This window comes from Hemitrygon akajei, chromosome 14 (genome assembly GCF_048418815.1).
Source record: "Hemitrygon akajei chromosome 14, sHemAka1.3, whole genome shotgun sequence".
Taxonomy (NCBI): domain Eukaryota; kingdom Metazoa; phylum Chordata; class Chondrichthyes; order Myliobatiformes; family Dasyatidae; genus Hemitrygon; species Hemitrygon akajei.
The window spans coordinates 5,138,472-5,156,370 of NC_133137.1; the positions used below are offsets into that span (position 1 = coordinate 5,138,472).

General features: G+C 53.1%; 1 protein-coding gene across 1 annotated transcript in view; it reads right to left on the bottom strand.

Moving 5' to 3' along the window:
* Positions 1–17,899, bottom strand: part of LOC140738251 (RNA-binding protein Musashi homolog 1-like) — a 201,844-nt gene that overhangs the window by 49,397 nt on the left and 134,548 nt on the right. The window contains 1 exon segment of the mRNA XM_073065404.1: positions 16,052–16,100. Within this exon segment, the coding sequence (XP_072921505.1) occupies positions 16,052–16,100 (49 nt within the window).

A 17,899-nucleotide genomic window follows, 5' to 3' on the forward strand; every position in this document is an offset into this window, starting at 1 on the left:
TCCCAATAAAAGGTCCCAGACCTGAAACACTGCCTCCATTGCTCTGCCTTACCTGCTGAGTGTTTCCTGCATTGCCTGGGGTGCAGCTCCACATTTCCAACACCAATATTTTCCTTCTGGAGGTGTGTTTAGCACTGTGGTTCCACATAACATGGTGGACGTTGATCCCAGAATTACTTTTCAGAGAGAACTGGAGAGAGTGTCGGGGATTCAAAGAACAAGTAGACAACTGGACAACTCTCTCAGCAGACAGACACAAGATGGTACCCTTACAAGGATCACTTAAACAGAGGCATCTCCCAAGGCAGTCCCTCGTGACTGACTGATTCTGCACGTTCTGAGGTGACTGATAGTCTATTCAGATTTATTTATTCATCACATGTACATAGAAACACACTGTTTACATTAACAACCAACACAACCCGTTTAGAGATGTGCTGGGGGTGGCCCACAATCGTCACCACACATCCCGTCACCATGTCGTGCCCAGACAGAACACCACAAACAAGCCATGAAACAACAGCGAAACATGCCCTCTCCCCCCCACCTACACATGCAGACATTTTAGTCTCCAGTCCTTAGCCATCGGCCTTCAACCTCCGGACTTCTGACCGACCTTCGTGCTTCGATATTCAGTATCGACCCCCAGACTATTGATGACAGGACTCCGAACTCCGGGCTTGCCGACCCACCGGCCGTCGTACCTCTTGCACAGATATCCAATCCCAGGACCCACCGACCTAGGAGAGCCCAATGACCTTCGTCCTGTGCCCACCTCACTGACCACTGAGCCCAGAGCACAGGCCTACACTGCAGCCCGATCACTGACCACTACACTACACCTCACTGACCACTGAGCCCAGAGCACAGGCCTACACTGCAGCCCGATCACTGACCACTACACTACACTACACTGACCACTGAGCCCAGAGCACAGGCCTACACTGCAGCCCGATCACTGACCACTACACTACACTACACTGACCACTGAGCCCAGAGCACAGGCCTACACTGCAGCCCGATCACTGACCACTACACTACACTACACTGACCACTGAGCCCAGAGCACAGGCCTACACTGCAGCCCGATCACTGACCACTACACTACACTACACTGACCACTGAGCCCAGAGCACAGGCCTACACTGCAGCCCGATCACTGACCACTACACTACACTGACCACTGAGCCCAGAGCACAGGCCTACACTGCAGCCCGATCACTGACCACTACACTACACTACACTGACCAATGAGCCCAGAGCACAGGCCTACACTGCAGCCCGATCACTGACCACTACACTACACTACACTGACCACTGAGCCCAGAGCACAGGCCTACACTGCAGCCCGATCACTGACCACTACACTACACTACACTGACCACTGAGCCCAGAGCACAGGCCTACACTGCAGCCCGATCACTGACCACTACACTACACTACACTGACCACTGAGCCCAGAGCACAGGCCTACACTGCAGCCCGATCACTGACCACTACACTACACTACACTGACCACTGAGCCCAGAGCACAGGCCTACACTGCAGCCCGATCACTGACCACTACACTACACTGACCACTGAGCCCAGAGCACAGGCCTACACTGCAGCCCGATCACTGACCACTACACTACACTACACTGACCAATGAGCCCAGAGCACAGGCCTACACTGCAGCCCGATCACTGACCACTACACTACACTGACCACTGAGCCCAGAGCACAGGCCTACACTGCAGCCCGATCACTGACCACTACACTACACTGACCACTGAGCCCAGAGCACAGGCCTACACTGCAGCCCGATCACTGACCACTACGCTACACTGACCACTGAGCCCAGAGCACAGGCCTACACTGCAGCCCGATCACTGACCACTACACTACACTGACCACTGAGCCCAGAGCACAGGCCTACACTGCAGCACGATCACTGACCACTACACTACACTGACCACTGAGCCCAGAGCACAGGCCTACACTGCAGCCCGATCACTGACCACTACACTACACTGACCACTGAGCCCAGAGCACAGGCCTACACTGCAGCCCGATCACTGACCACTACACTACGCTACACTGACCACTGAGCCCAGAGCACAGGCCTACACTGCAGCCCGATCACTGACCACTACACTACGCTACACTGACCACTGAGCCCAGAGCACAGGCCTACACTGCAGCCCGATCACTGACCACTACACTACGCTACACTGACCACTGAGCCCAGAGCACAGGCCTACACTGCAGCCCGATCACTGACCACTACACTACGCTACACTGACCACTGAGCCCAGAGCACAGGCCTACACTGCAGCCCGATCACTGACCACTACACTACACTGACCACTGAGCCCAGAGCACAGGCCTACACTGCAGCCCGATCACTGACCACTACACTACACTACACTGACCACTGAGCCCAGAGCACAGGCCTACACTGCAGCCCGATCACTGACCACTACACTACGCTACACTGACCACTGAGCCCAGCGCACAGGCCTACACTGCAGCCCGATCACTGACCACTACACTACACTGACCACTGAGCCCAGAGCACAGGCCTACACTGCAGCCCGATCACTGACCACTACACTACGCTACACTGACCACTGAGCCCAGAGCACAGGCCTACACTGCAGCCCGATCACTGACCACTACACTACACTACACTGACCACTGAGCCCAGAGCACAGGCCTACACTGCAGCCCGATCACTGACCACTACACTACACTACACTGACCACTGAGCCCAGAGCACAGGCCTACACTGCAGCCCGATCACTGACCACTACACTACACTACACTGACCACTGAGCCCAGAGCACAGGCCTACACTGCAGCCCGATCACTGACCACTACACTACACTACACTGACCACTGAGCCCAGAGCACAGGCCTACACTGCAGCCCAATCACTGACCACTACACTACACTGACCACTGAGCCCAGAGCACAGGCCTACACTGCAGCCCAATCACTGACCACTACACTACACTGACCACTGAGCCCAGAGCACAGGCCTACACTGCAGCCCAATCACTGACCACTACACTACACTGACCACTGAGCCCAGAGCACAGGCCTACACTGCAGCCCAATCACTGACCACTACACTACACTGACCACTGAGCCCAGAGCACAGGCCTACACTGCAGCCCGATCACTGACCACTACACTACACTACACTGACCACTGAGCCCAGAGCACAGGCCTACACTGCAGCCCGATCACTGACCACTACGCTACACTGACCACTGAGCCCAGAGCACAGGCCTACACTGCAGCCCGATCACTGACCACTACACTACACTGACCACTGAGCCCAGAGCACAGGCCTACACTGCAGCCCGATCACTGACCACTACACTACACTACACTGACCACTGAGCCCAGAGCACAGGCCTACACTGCAGCCCGATCACTGACCACTACACTACACTACACTGACCACTGAGCCCAGAGCACAGGCCTACACTGCAGCCCGATCACTGACCACTACGCTACACTGACCACTGAGCCCAGAGCACAGGCCTACACTGCAGCCCGATCACTGACCACTACACTACGCTACACTGACCACTGAGCCCAGAGCACAGGCCTACACTGCAGCCCGATCACTGACCACTACACTACACTACACTGACCACTGAGCCCAGAGCACAGGCCTACACTGCAGCCCGATCACTGACCACTACACTACACTGACCACTGAGCCCAGAGCACAGGCCTACACTGCAGCCCGATCACTGACCACTACACTACACTACACTGACCACTGAGCCCAGAGCACAGGCCTACACTGCAGCCCGATCACTGACCACTACACTACACTGACCACTGAGCCCAGAGCACAGGCCTACACTGCAGCCCGATCACTGACCACTACACTACACTACACTGACCACTGAGCCCAGAGCACAGGCCTACACTGCAGCCCGATCACTGACCACTACACTACACTACACTGACCACTGAGCCCAGAGCACAGGCCTACACTGCAGCCCAATCACTGACCACTACACTACACTGACCACTGAGCCCAGAGCACAGGCCTACACTGCAGCCCGATCACTGACCACTACACTACACTGACCACTGAGCCCAGAGCACAGGCCTACACTGCAGCCCAATCACTGACCACTACACCACACTGACCACTGAGCCCAGAGCACAGGCCTACACTGCAGCCCGATCACTGACCACTACACTACACTGACCACTGAGCCCAGAGCACAGGCCTACACTGCAGCCCGATCACTGACCACTACACTACACTACACTGACCACTGAGCCCAGAGCACAGGCCTACACTGCAGCCCGATCACTGACCACTACACTACACTACACTGACCACTGAGCCCAGAGCACAGGCCTACACTGCAGCCCGATCACTGACCACTACACTACACTACACTGACCACTGAGCCCAGAGCACAGGCCTACACTGCAGCCCGATCACTGACCACTACACTACACTACACTGACCACTGAGCCCAGAGCACAGGCCTACACTGCAGCTCGATCACTGACCACTACACTACACTACACTGACCACTGAGCCCAGAGCACAGGCCTACACTGCAGCCCGATCACTGACCACTACACTACACTGACCACTGAGCCCAGAGCACAGGCCTACACTGCAGCCCGATCACTGACCACTACACTACACTACACTGACCACTGAGCCCAGAGCACAGGCCTACACTGCAGCCCGATCACTGACCACTACACTACACTGACCACTGAGCCCAGAGCACAGGCCTACACTGCAGCCCGATCACTGACCACTACACTACACTGACCACTGAGCCCAGAGCACAGGCCTACACTGCAGCCCGATCACTGACCACTACACTACACTACACTGACCACTGAGCCCAGAGCACAGGCCTACACTGCAGCCCGATCACTGACCACTACACTACGCTACACTGACCACTGAGCCCAGAGCACAGGCCTACACTGCAGCTCGATCACTGACCACTACACTACACTACACTGACCACTGAGCCCAGAGCACAGGCCTACACTGCAGCCCGATCACTGACCACTACACTACACTGACCACTGAGCCCAGAGCACAGGCCTACACTGCAGCCCGATCACTGACCACTACACTACGCTACACTGACCACTAAGCCCAGAGCACAGGCCTACACTGCAGCCCGATCACTGACCACTACACTACACTGACCACTGAGCCCAGAGCACAGGCCTACACTGCAGCCCGATCACTGACCACTACACTACACTACACTGACCACTGAGCCCAGAGCACAGGCCTACACTGCAGCTCGATCACTGACCACTACACTACACTGACCACTGAGCCCAGAGCACAGGCCTACACTGCAGCCCGATCACTGACCACTACACTACGCTACACTGACCACTAAGCCCAGAGCACAGGCCTACACTGCAGCCCGATCACTGACCACTACACTACACTACACTGACCACTGAGCCCAGAGCACAGGCCTACACTGCAGCCCGATCACTGACCACTACACTACACTACACTGACCACTGAGCCCAGAGCACAGGCCTACACTGCAGCCCGATCACTGACCACTACACTACACTGACCACTGAGCCCAGAGCACAGGCCTACACTGCAGCTCGATCACTGACCACTACACTACACTACACTGACCACTGAGCCCAGAGCACAGGCCTACACTGCAGCCCGATCACTGACCACTACACTACACTACACTGACCACTGAGCCCAGAGCACAGGCCTACACTGCAGCCCGATCCCCAACTCCTCCACATCGCTAGCCATAAACCCAAATCTGACCTCTGAAGCCCCCACATCCCAACCTGACCCCTAACTCCCACCCGTCCCCACAACCATCCCTACATATCTGAAAATACGAGCCTGAGCTGCGACTTCAGCCTGGCGCCATCTTGCCCGGAAGAGGACGAAACATTGACTGCTGCCTCGCCCACAGGTGGGTCGTCTGTGAGGCGATGCACCCCTTCTGTAATTCGTAGGGATGCAAGGTTCCCAATAACATCCCCAATTCCTCATCTCCATGAAGAGTCAAGGGTCATGATCTCCCAGGATTCAGTGGGGCCCTTCGTACCTGCTCATCCAGCAGGGAGAGGCTGGGGCTGGAGGACGATAATCTGGCAAACGTCCTCCCGTGGGGCTGGCCAGGTTCCCTACCCGTGCTTCCCGGAGGTGGGCAGCCGAGGGCCGACGGCCTGGCAATTCTACAGGGAAACGTTTGTTCCCGGGTATCCCTGGAGAAAGAACACATGGTGCTCACGGGCACTGTGGAGGTAGTCCAAGGGGATAAGTGAGGTGCTAGATAAGGACATTTCTGTGGTTTCTTTACAGTGCTTCTGCTGTGGTCTTGAAGAACTTAATATAAACTTACTTTGCCATAAAAAGCCGGTCAGTGGAGCTGGGCGTGTGTGAGCGAGGGGGAGAGCACTTGTGCTTCCGCTTACCCTGACCATTGTGTAAGGATGCCTGGCCTGCCCTGCTGTTAATACATCGCGATGACGGACAGCTCCAATCAGGTTGCCATGGCTGCACGCCTCATTTTTAAGTAACAGCGACAGATGTGGCGACTCAGGACGGAGCTATAATCTGTGCATTCGGAGGCTGGGGCTGTGGCTGGGTCACGCAGGTCACGGGGCCAGACTTCAAACATTGTTAATTGACCAGCCTGGAGTCACCCGGCAGCTCCTTTGTTGAGCTGCTTGCATCTGCTTTTCTTTAAAAAAAAACCTAAGCACATGTTTAATTTGCAAAAGAATGGCCGCTCATTTGCAAGATTTATCCTTAGAAGTGCTCTGACTCTTGCTAAGGACGGTGTGGTTGCCGCGATCCTACAGACTGTGTGGAATGGAGTCAGTGTGGCAGAGGGTTGATGGGCTGAGGGCCTCGCATTACAGTGGGGAGTCATCCTGAGCACTGGCTGCAGCCTTGGAAATAGGATGCACCTCGAAACCCGACACCATCTTCATCCGGTATCCACTGGCCAACTGCCGACTCTTCCTCCAAGTGCAGAGGGAAGGTCTTGACCTGGAACTTTGCCTGCCCAGCTCCCGCCACGCGTACCACCCGACCCTTTGTTTCCTGATTCACAGGAAAGCATTTACCCGCAGGAAATCACAGTGAACAGTGAGCCCCAGACCTTCCCTCGAACCCCTCAATATCAAACACAAGCGAAATGCTGGAGGAACTCAAACCAGTGAGGACTCTGGGGCCAAAATGTCGACTGTTTACTTCCCTCCACAAATGCCGCCTGACCTGCCGAGTCTTGTGTTGCCGCTCTGAATTTTCCAGCATCTGGAAAATCTCCCGTTAATGATTTAACGGGGGACATTGAGTAAAACGTTGCCCCTGCTCCTATCCAACCAGCATCACATATGGGCAGCCTCGAAATCAATCCCAATTACTCTGCATGCAGCAGAGATTCTCCCGGGACTAACCCACCTCTTCCGACGACAATCCACTACAAGCGTACATTTCTCCCTACCCTCTCTATTTCCTGGGCTAACTTGCCGTCTCTCTACCTCTGTACCGAGGTCTCAGAACAGAAACGTCAGCCGTTCCTCTTTCCACAGATGCTGCCTGACCTCCTGGGTAACATTTACTGCTTTTATTAGACAATGAAGAAAATGAGACGCGAGGATCAGGAGCAGGTTGGAAACAGGAACACTGCAGGAGGTCAACAATCCAGGTCGGGGATCCTCCTGGCCCTCCGCCATCACTTCACAGGATGCTGGAGAAACTCAGCAGGTCAGACAGCCTCTGCAGAGGGAAAGGGAGAGCCGACCCTCTGGGGTGAGACTCCTCATCTCACTCAGAGAGTCGACTGACCACTCCCCTCCACGGACGCTGCCCAACCTGCTGAGCTCCCCAACATCCAGAAAGCCGAACTTTCAGCCTCTTCTCTCTCCTTCTCCAGCACCGGCATCTTTCCTTCCTTGCGGTTGTTATTCTACCGACAGGTGAGTGAAAGGATGAGGTCCCTGCATCCTTCATTTTCAGGTATATTTGCCACATGTACGTGCACAGCGAAACGTGCAGTTTGAATTAACAAACCAGACGATGTGCTGGAGGGTGTCACCACTCCACGCCACGCATTCCAGCGCCAGCATCCTTCATGTGAGTACGGATGCCGAGATCAGTGACAAACAACTCACTGTCCCTTCTATCAAAAACATCAAGTGCTGTGTCTGGGTAGAGAGGGTAAGTAGCCAGTGACCAATCGATGAACTTCAACAATCATCCTCTTGACCACAAGAGGAGTGAGAGAGCAAGGGGGCGGGAGGGCTGTGGGGGAAGTAAGGGTGGGGAACTGATAGGACTGCTCTGTTGGAAGCTAGAATGGGGTTGATGGGCTGAGTGGTCACCTTGAGCACATAAACCCCACAATTTGTAAATACGCCCAATCACCGTGAGCCCTGGGTCATTTTGCAGAACAGAGGGGCCTGGGAGAACAGGCACAAGGTTTCCTGAACGTGCCATCACAGGTAGACATGGCTGTTGGCAACGAGCCATCAGCAGTCGTACAAGATGCTGGTGAGGCTGCATTTACAGTCATGTTCGGTATTGGTCACGCTGCAAGAGAACAGAGGCTACCAGTGTGGAAAGGGTGCAGAGGATCTTGCTGGGGCTCGAGCAAATGAGCTATGGAGAGACACCAGGCAGGTTGGGACTTTCATCACTGGAGTGTAGAGCACGAAACAGTGACTTTATGGAGGTGTACGAGATCATGAGGAGCAAAGATGGGTTGAATGTACACAGTCCTTTTCCCAGGACTGGGCACACAAGAAATAAAGGGCATAGGTTTAAGGTGAAGGGAGGGATGAAAAGGGCAGTGTGCTCCACTCAGAGTGGTCAGGATATGGAATGAACTGCCAGCGTAATGTAGATAAACAACATTTAAAAGGTGCTTGGTAGGTACAGAGCAGGGGTTCCTAACCTTTTTTATGCATGGACTCCTACCATTAACCAGCGGGTCTGGCCAAACACTGGCAAATGGGACTATCTTAGGTGGGTATCTTGGTCAGTACAGACTAGCCGGGTTGAATGGCCTGTGTCCGCACTGTATGACCCCATGACGTTCCACGCTCTCGACAACAGCCCCAATTCAATCACCAGTGCTCAGTGACTCTAGGGCCCCCAGTGACGAACTGGGAACCTCCCTGTCCGGGATTCCCAGGAACCTACAACGGCCTCTAACTGCTCCCAGGTCCACTCACCAACCAGACGCGGGGCCTAGTGGCTGCTCTGACTCTGGGACTCAGACTGCAGAGTAACAGACTCTCACGCCAGAACGAATGCCATTCACTTGAACCTTCCTTCCACAGGCATCGTGCAGGAAAACAGGTTGCAATCCCTTGCTGGTAGCCACCTCACCCTTCGACCTCCAGGCGAAAGCCCCAAGACGAGGCCCACGTTGGGTATTGTGGGAAGGAATGTGGACGCGGACACTGAGCGTCTTTAGACGGACGGCGTGCACACTGGGAGCCACTGGCCGTCACGAGCCATTTATCAGCCTCCACACCGCGAAGACGGCTTAGGCTGCTGGTGCCGATTGCCTCACTTTTAGGTGAATGAAGCTGAGCTGCTTGCTGCAGAACTTCTGACAAACGCCTTGGCCAGCCATCGTCGTGGGGTGCTTGTTTCAGAGGTGAAGTGGGCAGCACTATCATTACCTGGCCCTTTCCTACATCAGAATGAACATGTCCCATTGTCTGAAGAATCAGCACCAAGTCCATTCAAGGGCAAGACCAGGAATACTGCTTCCAGCAACAACAGGCAGAAACCTGCCGGGCCCTCTTCTCAGACAGCTTTGATTTTCCAGTCCTCTCCAGACATTGAATGATGCAGTTATTCTGGCTAGCGGTGTCCAGGAGCCTGCAATACTGGAATACAAGTTCTAAGTTTCTACAGTTGCTCATCAAGATGGCTCTGAGCTGCGGTCCAGTCCCTGACGAGGTTGTGGCGCACTAAGTTGTTTTTTTAGGTTTACAGAGATTGTTTTGTGGACAGAGAGGAGAGTTGGGGGTCAGGTTATGTTTAGGAACAGGAATGTTGGAGAATTAGAGGTCAGGCCGGAGTCTAAGCCTTGGCTCTGCATTTGAAGGCCAGCAATGCAGATGTGGGACATCCGTGGTCAGATGTCAAGCAAGCAGACCACAGTGGACAAGGACCGGACCGGAGCCCCCCCCATGCTGGGTCAGCAGCCTGCTGGCAGGGATTGGAATCAGAGGAACAAGGGCCTAGGTACGTTAAAATCAGTGAGGCCAGAGTTCGGGGCCTCGTGCTCAGGGTCCCGTCATCAGCAAGTCCTGGGGTAGATACCGAAGACCAAAGCTCGAAGGTCGACTGGATCTCCGAAACTCAAGGCCCGATGGCTGGAGCCCAGAGCCTGCGAAGGCCCAGTGTCTGCAAGTCCACTGGCTGCTGGCGGCCGGAGACGGTGGGAGGACCACTTATGGGGCTTCTTCCACTGTTGGTGTTCTGTTTAGTTTGGGCATGCTGTGTTGGCACTGGAACGTGGGGTGACGCCTGTGGGCTGTCCCCAGCAGTGTGCTGTTTTCTCTCTAAGCTTCCATGTACATGCAGTCAATAACGAATTCTGGAATCGGACAAGTCAGCGTGGCTTCGTGTCCATTTCCCTCCACAGAAGCACCCGGCCCACCGGCTTCCACCAATGTTTGGCACGTGGCTCCAGATTCCAGCATCTGCCACTCCTTATGTCTCCACCGGGCTGAGCTTTCTCTTAAGAACATTTTTTTTGGAAGGTGGGGGCTTTTTCCTCTAGCTCCCCCCACCCCCCACACTGCCTGTATTATATTTTCCAAGGGCTCAGTGAACTGTGATCAGATGGGTTGCAAAAACGTGGCAGGAATGCACGATCGATGGCACGCCCAGTTGACTGGGCCTCCTACACGGGACGCTCTCTGTGCACGGGCTTTGCAGTGAGTGTGTTCAGTAAACGTGACTCAGTAAAAACACACAACACACACAACACACACACACACACACACACACACACACACACACACACACACACACACACACACACACACACACACACACACACACACACACACACACACACACACACACACACACACACACACACACACACACACACTTTCCCCATCTGCAGAGGACATCCTGTCAGCAGGTCTCAAAGGGAATTCTTGTCCAATCTCATGGCCTCTGAGCACCTACACCGGGTAGTCACCTCACTGGTCACCCTTTGGGTACTGCACGACAGGGCAGACGTCTGGAGGGACCAGGGAGTGGGAGGATGCAGAGGTAACGCACACAGAGTGCTAGAGCAATCCAGCAGGTCAGGCAGCATCTCTGGAGAGGAATAAACAGTCCATGCTCTGGGACCAGACCCTTCAAAAATGGAGGGCCATGTGGGAGGGATGGGTTCGATTGACCTTAAGAGTAGGTTAAAAGGTTGGCACAACATTGTGGGCTGAAGGGCCTGTACTGTTCTATAGTTTTCCAGGTTCGGCGACTTGTTGAGCTCCTCGAGAATTTTGTGTGTGTCCACTCAAGATATAACTGCCTCTGCAGAATCTCTTGTGCCTGGAATGCAGGGAGTTTCTGAATGTGTGTCTGACCCATGGGGGTGGGGGGGGCTTATTTAGAGGGGAAACTGATGGATTTAGGAGCGCTACTGGGTCCTAGCTTGCACGGGAGTCAGGGAAAGCCAGACATTGGCAGTTCAGATCAGGACAGCCAGCAAACGCCAGTTCACTCCAGCCCACTGCCCCATTTCCAGATCTAAATGATTACCTGTAGAGATGCTTTCCTGAGTTAAGCTCGACCTCCATTTCACACAGAGCCCTGGCATGTGCAAACACCCCAGCGGAAATGCCCTAAGGTCGTTTTAAGCGCCAGGCCAGAGTGGTTAAGTAGAAAGGAGACCTGGGGAGAGAGGATCACAGAGGATTGTGGATCACGAGGAGGCAGGAGAGGGGACAGACAACAGAAACAGAAAACTGGAGACAGCCAGTGGGTGACAGAGAGCAGGTCACAGAGGGAAAGAAAGAGGACAAATGAGGGCAGGAAGGTGCTGAGAGAACAGGGTGGTTATGCTACACAGAAACAAGAGTACACCACGGATTCTCTGAGGTGTTGATCTGTAACGCAGGCCAACTCTGAAACACTGATCTGCAATACAGAGCAACCCAGGGTACTAAGTATCAGCAGCAGAGGATTATACTAATGCTGGGATCACAGCTGATAAAACCATGTGCTGAACACAATCAGCGAACAAGGTTACAAGCTCACGTGACAGCATTCAGCTCCGCTTTTATTCCGAGCAACTCTCGGTATACAACGCCTTCATTGTACCAACCTGCTTCTTGACGCAGCCAGCTATCCAGAACTCTTCCCAGACACCGAGAGCCCATCCGCCTGTTCAGCTCTGCCAGGCAGCCATCCGCAACCACCCCCTCCAAACATCCACTTCCAAACAGCCACCGGGCACACAGGGAGGGTAAATAAATGCCACACTTGAGCTGCCAGCTGAGGCTCCCTGGAGTCAGGCAACGTGAAATGGAGGGGGAGAGTACACTTGAGCAGGGCAAATGGGTAATGATGTGGTACCTGCACAAACAGGAGGGGCAAGAAGACGTAGAGGAGACGACTGGGAATCAGGAGGAGGAAAGGGCCACCTCCCCACTGGGAGGGGGGAGTGAGGGAGAAAGGTCAGAGATTGCTGGACATTGTCCAAGCCCAAGTGGGATGCCTGACCCTCATGCAAGTAAATTTGGAGCTGGGGTAAACGAGACTTCGTGTGCAGAAACCCTTCGTCCATTGATTGAAACACGGCTGAAGGCCATGCACGTTCCTTGGGAAAACAGGGTTCAGGGAGTTACAAGGGTTTACATACCAGGTCTGGCTTCTCACCACAACAGCCACTGGGGACATTATTAACCCCCAACAAACAACATGGCTGAAAACACTTGGTAAAAGGAGATCCTGGTAAAAATTCCCAGGATCTCACTTGCTTCCTTCCTAAACACGCCATTCCCTTCTTCAGTGTGGTCGATCAGCCAAATCACCATCAACTTCCTCCCTCAGGAGCTCCAGTGACACTAATATCCCATCAGAATTCACTCTGTTTTAAGATTAGGGTAACCGGCACAGCTGCTGGTAAGGAAATCACTTACTGATCAACATCACAGAGGATTGGTCCTTCCTGCACCCGATACATCAGTACAATCGTAAAGAAGGCTATCACTTCAGTAAGAGATTGAGGGGATTTGGTCCCCCACCAAAGGCACGAGCAAATTCTACACTATGCCGTACCATGACAGGCTGCATCACTGCCCGATATGGAGGCTCCAACGCCCAAAATCAAAAGAGGCTGCAGAGAGCTGTAGCAGAGGGCTGGGCTCCAACACGAACACAAGTCTCTCCACAGGCACGGACATCTTCAAAAGGCAGCACCTCGTCCGCCATTAATGACTCTCCTGTGCCACTCCTCCTTGCCACCACCAGGGAGGAGGTGCACGAGCCTGAAGACACACACGCAATGTTCTACGGACACTCTGTCAACAGACTTCGCAGCCACTCCCTTCACACTACATTATTTACTGTAATTTACAATCATTTTTACAACAATTTTCCAGGCCAGATACTGGGGGGCGTATTTTTAAGGTGATTGGAACAAAGCAAGTCAGTGGTAGTTTTTTTTTACACAAAGTGATAGAAGCATGGAAGGCCTGCCAGGAGTAGGGGTAGAGGCAGATACATTGGGGGCATTTAAGAAACTCTTTAATAAGCACGTGGATGATAGGAAAATGAAGGGATATGTAGGAGGGAGGGTTAGATTGATTGTAGAGTAGGTCAGCACAGCATGTGGGCCGAGGGGCCTGTAGTGTCCCATGTTCTTGTGTCTGACATTGTACTGTTGGCACTAGACAATGAAATTTCCGACGTAAGACAGTGATAATACACCTGTTTCTGATCCCACTCATCCAGGTGACTGACCTCAGACCGTGCCACATCGTGGCTACATGGTGTTGCCACGGTCTCACAGTCGCAGAGACTGTGTCCGAGTCAGCCATGGAGTCTCCCTGTGACCACGTGGCTTTCCTCACAGAATTCCACTTCACTCCCACATCGTAGAGTCGGTCACTGTCAAGTCTCCCCAGCGCGTGAGCTGTAGAACGCTGGTCGGGGAGAATTGATGCCAAACGTGGGGAGGACACAATGAGACTGGTCACTGGGGATCTGATGGGCGGTTTCTGCGTTCCCCTCAGTCCACCCGTTCCACCCAGGAGTTTGCCTTGCTGTCTGCTGGTGGGGAGAGCAGGCACTCTGCCCTCTCCCCGTGTTCCCAGGCTAAGAGTGAAACGTGATCGCCTGGACACGTAGCAGTTAGTGCTGCAGAAAGATCGGGCTTCTACTTCAGCCGCAGTCTGTAAGGAGTTTGTACGTTTGACCACTGACCGTGTGGGTTTCCACCCACATTCCAAAGACCTACAGGTCAAGGTTAAGGTGAGCAGCAGGAAGCGTGGTGACACTAGCGGGCAACCCCAGCACAATCCTCACTGATTTAATTTGACACAGAAGTGACGCGCTTCACTGTACCAGTGACGTGTGACAAGAAAGCCTCGTCTCCAATCAGGCTTCTGAATTTTAATGCCAGGCTCGTAGAAGTCACAGGTGCCAACAAAGACACCGCTTGTAAGACATTATCAGCATCAGCGTATGTGCATTAGTAAATAAAACCACTGTCAGCCATCGCCTTCTTCTGATCATTGCAGCAGAGGGTTAATCACCCACTTGCCACTCCCTCTTTCACACATTCTCTACTGGTTATCAAATGGGAGTTAAGGAGAGGCAGCATGGGAAGAGTGCTGAGGGCGACGGGAAGGCCCAATAGCATAAACTGCAGGTCTAGACAGCAGGTCTAGTGAGGATAGGCTGAGCCAGTAGGGGCTTTTCTCTTTGGAGGATCAGAGGTGACTTATAGATGTGCACAAGATGGTAAGAGACATACATCGAGTGGACAGCCAGAGACTTTGCCCCAGGGCAGAAGTGATTAATACCAAGGGGCATCATCTTAAGGTGATTGGAGAAAGGTATAGGCGGGATTGGGGTGTATTGCTTGTCCGGGAGGGGTAGCACCTCTGGTGAAGGGGCTTGTCATGTCCACTCTGGGGCAGCTCACTCACCTTTGGTCCCCACTGGACACTCAGCTCTCAACCGTGGCTCCAAGTAGCCGTTTGCATGGGACAGCGGCCACACCCCAGGACTGCTTCAACAGGCCGGTTAAACCAGGCAAGGGTAGCCAGTAGCCACGTAGCCCAGTGAGGTAGGGACACGCCTGTCCCAACATGCAAAGCCAGCTCTGGCGGACTGGACTGGGCGGATGAGATCTACAGTGGGATTCAATGGCCAGGATGGTGGAACTGCAACGCTCCATGGACAGCGAGCGGCATGACGAGGCACAGAAAATGTCATGGCCATCCACTGCAGCCAAGGACGACCCGTTTGTGACACTTGCTCGTACCACTGGACGTGGACTCCTGAGGTTGAGAGAGTGGAACTGCCCCGGGGCAAGGGCTTTTTCACTTTAAAAACTCTCCCGCACAGGTTTCCTGTCATCACCAAGCGCAATGGACAACCACAGAGGTAGTATGTCAGAGGCAAGGGATTTTTGTACTCAGAGTGTGTGTGGAACACCCAGTCAGGGGTGGTGGTAGAGGCAAATACATTAGGGACATTTAAGAAACTCACATGGGAGATGGGAAAATTGAGGCCTATGTAGAATGGGTTAAAAAGTCGGCACAACATCATTGGCCGAAGGGCCTGTACTGTGTTCTATAGACTTCAAATGGATGTGAGTGGTGCCATTTTAAGGAAGTGTATCAGCAATAATGATCGGTACTAATTATTAACAGTAAGAGTGCACTGTTCGGTATAAAAATAAGTGTTATAAAAGAAGTTCTACAAGACTTGCCAGAGTATACAGGCATCTGTAACACATAGTGATACGAATTAAACAACACAAAAACTAATCAAAACGCTTACCTCGATGTCGATTGGTTGTCTTGTCAAACATCAGCATGGCATCGTCTACCTGTTGGAAAATTCGAATGTTATCAATACCTTCTTCAACAAGTAAACACAAAGTACACTGCAGATGCTGTGGTCAAATCAAGACGTACAAACAAGCTGGATGAACTCAGCAGGTCGGGCAGCATCCGTTGAAACGAACGAACAACGTTTCGGGCCGAGACCCTTCGTCAGATCTTCTTCAACAGATTGTCCTATGAAAGCTAGTATTCTTTCAAATGGAAGTCTCAGGTGAACCAGTGAGGGGCTTCATGCTGGTCACAGAGTCACTGAGCCACACATCACAGATGAAGACCCCTTGGCCTGGTCAGGCCCAACATCCTGCATTTGGCCAAAATCCCTCTCGGCCACGGATTCCCAGACTTGGGTCCACGGACCCCTTGCTTAATGGCATTGGTCCATGGCACAAAAACAGTCGGGAACTGCTTCTCTAAACCCAACCCTCATGTACCTATCCAAGTGATTCTGAATTTATAATACTGTACCTGCCTCAACTACTTCCTCTGGCAGTCTGTCCAAAAAGTTGCCCCTCCAGTCCCATTTCACCCTAAATCTATGGCCCTTTAGTTCAGAACTCATCTTTCCTGAGGAAAAGGGTGTCACCATCCACCTAATCTATTCCACACTTCTATAAGGTGGCTTCTCATTCTCCTACATCGTAAGGATGAAAGACGTAGTCTGGCCAATCTCTCCCCCTGACTTGGCTTCTTTAGTCCTGGTAACATCCTTATAATTCTCTTCTGCTCTTTCCAGTTTAACCACATCTTTCTTATAAGCCAGTAAGCAAACCCATACACAGTACTCCAAGTGCGGCCTCACCAGCAACACAGTGGTTTATAGTGGCACAACGGTTTATAGTACCAATGACCCGGGTTCAATTCCCGCCGCTGTCTGTAAGGAGTTTGTACATTCTCCCCATGACCATGTGGGTTTCCTCCGGGTGCTCTGGTTTCCTCCCACAGTCCAAAGATGTTTCGGTTGATAGGTTAATTGGTTGTTGTAAATTGTCATGTGGTTAGGCTAGGGTGAAATTGGGGTTTTCTGGGCGGCCCGGTTCAAATGGCTGTAAGGGCCCACTCTGCCCTGGATCTCAATAAATAAACTATACAATTGCAACGCATTGTCTCAACTCCCCTGCTCCATGCCCTGGCTGACGAGGTCCCGCGTGCCAAACACCCTTATCACTGCCTGTCTACCTGTGACCCCGCTTTCAACGAACGGTGTGCTTATTCCACTAAGTGTGTCTGTTCCATTACACTCCCCAGTGCACGACCGTTCATAGTATCGAGTCCTACTCAAAAGAGGGGTGCACAAGATGCGTCATCTCCCCAGCCACACTGAAGTTACGACAATACGACGTGACGACGTGGACGGTAAAAGAAGTGATTTCTTTGCTAGAGGGGACAGGGCAGAGGGGAGCAGTTTCTGCTCATCAGAGCCTCCCCTGCAGATGGGAGTTTGCATGAACTGTGATCAGACATGGCCTCAAGTTCAGCGGCTGAATGGGGAAGGCCTGGTCTCTGTGTTCAATGTCCTGGGTTTGGACAAGGGGCAGGAACTCAGCCAGTCTTACCCTCAACCCATTTCTCAGTTGTCCCCTTCTGACCTGAATCAATCTGAGTGCAAGAACAGCAGCTCTAACGTAGCCAAGTATCTCCGATAAGCATCGAGTGTTTGTCTAGGCAAGGTCTGTCTCAGCACGGAGGGTCTCAGAGCTGCCCTGTCCTACCAACACCGTTGTCCTGCTGAGAGTGGACAGGCAGTGGATGACTGGTCAGGTGAACACCAGGGTGCTTTGTACAG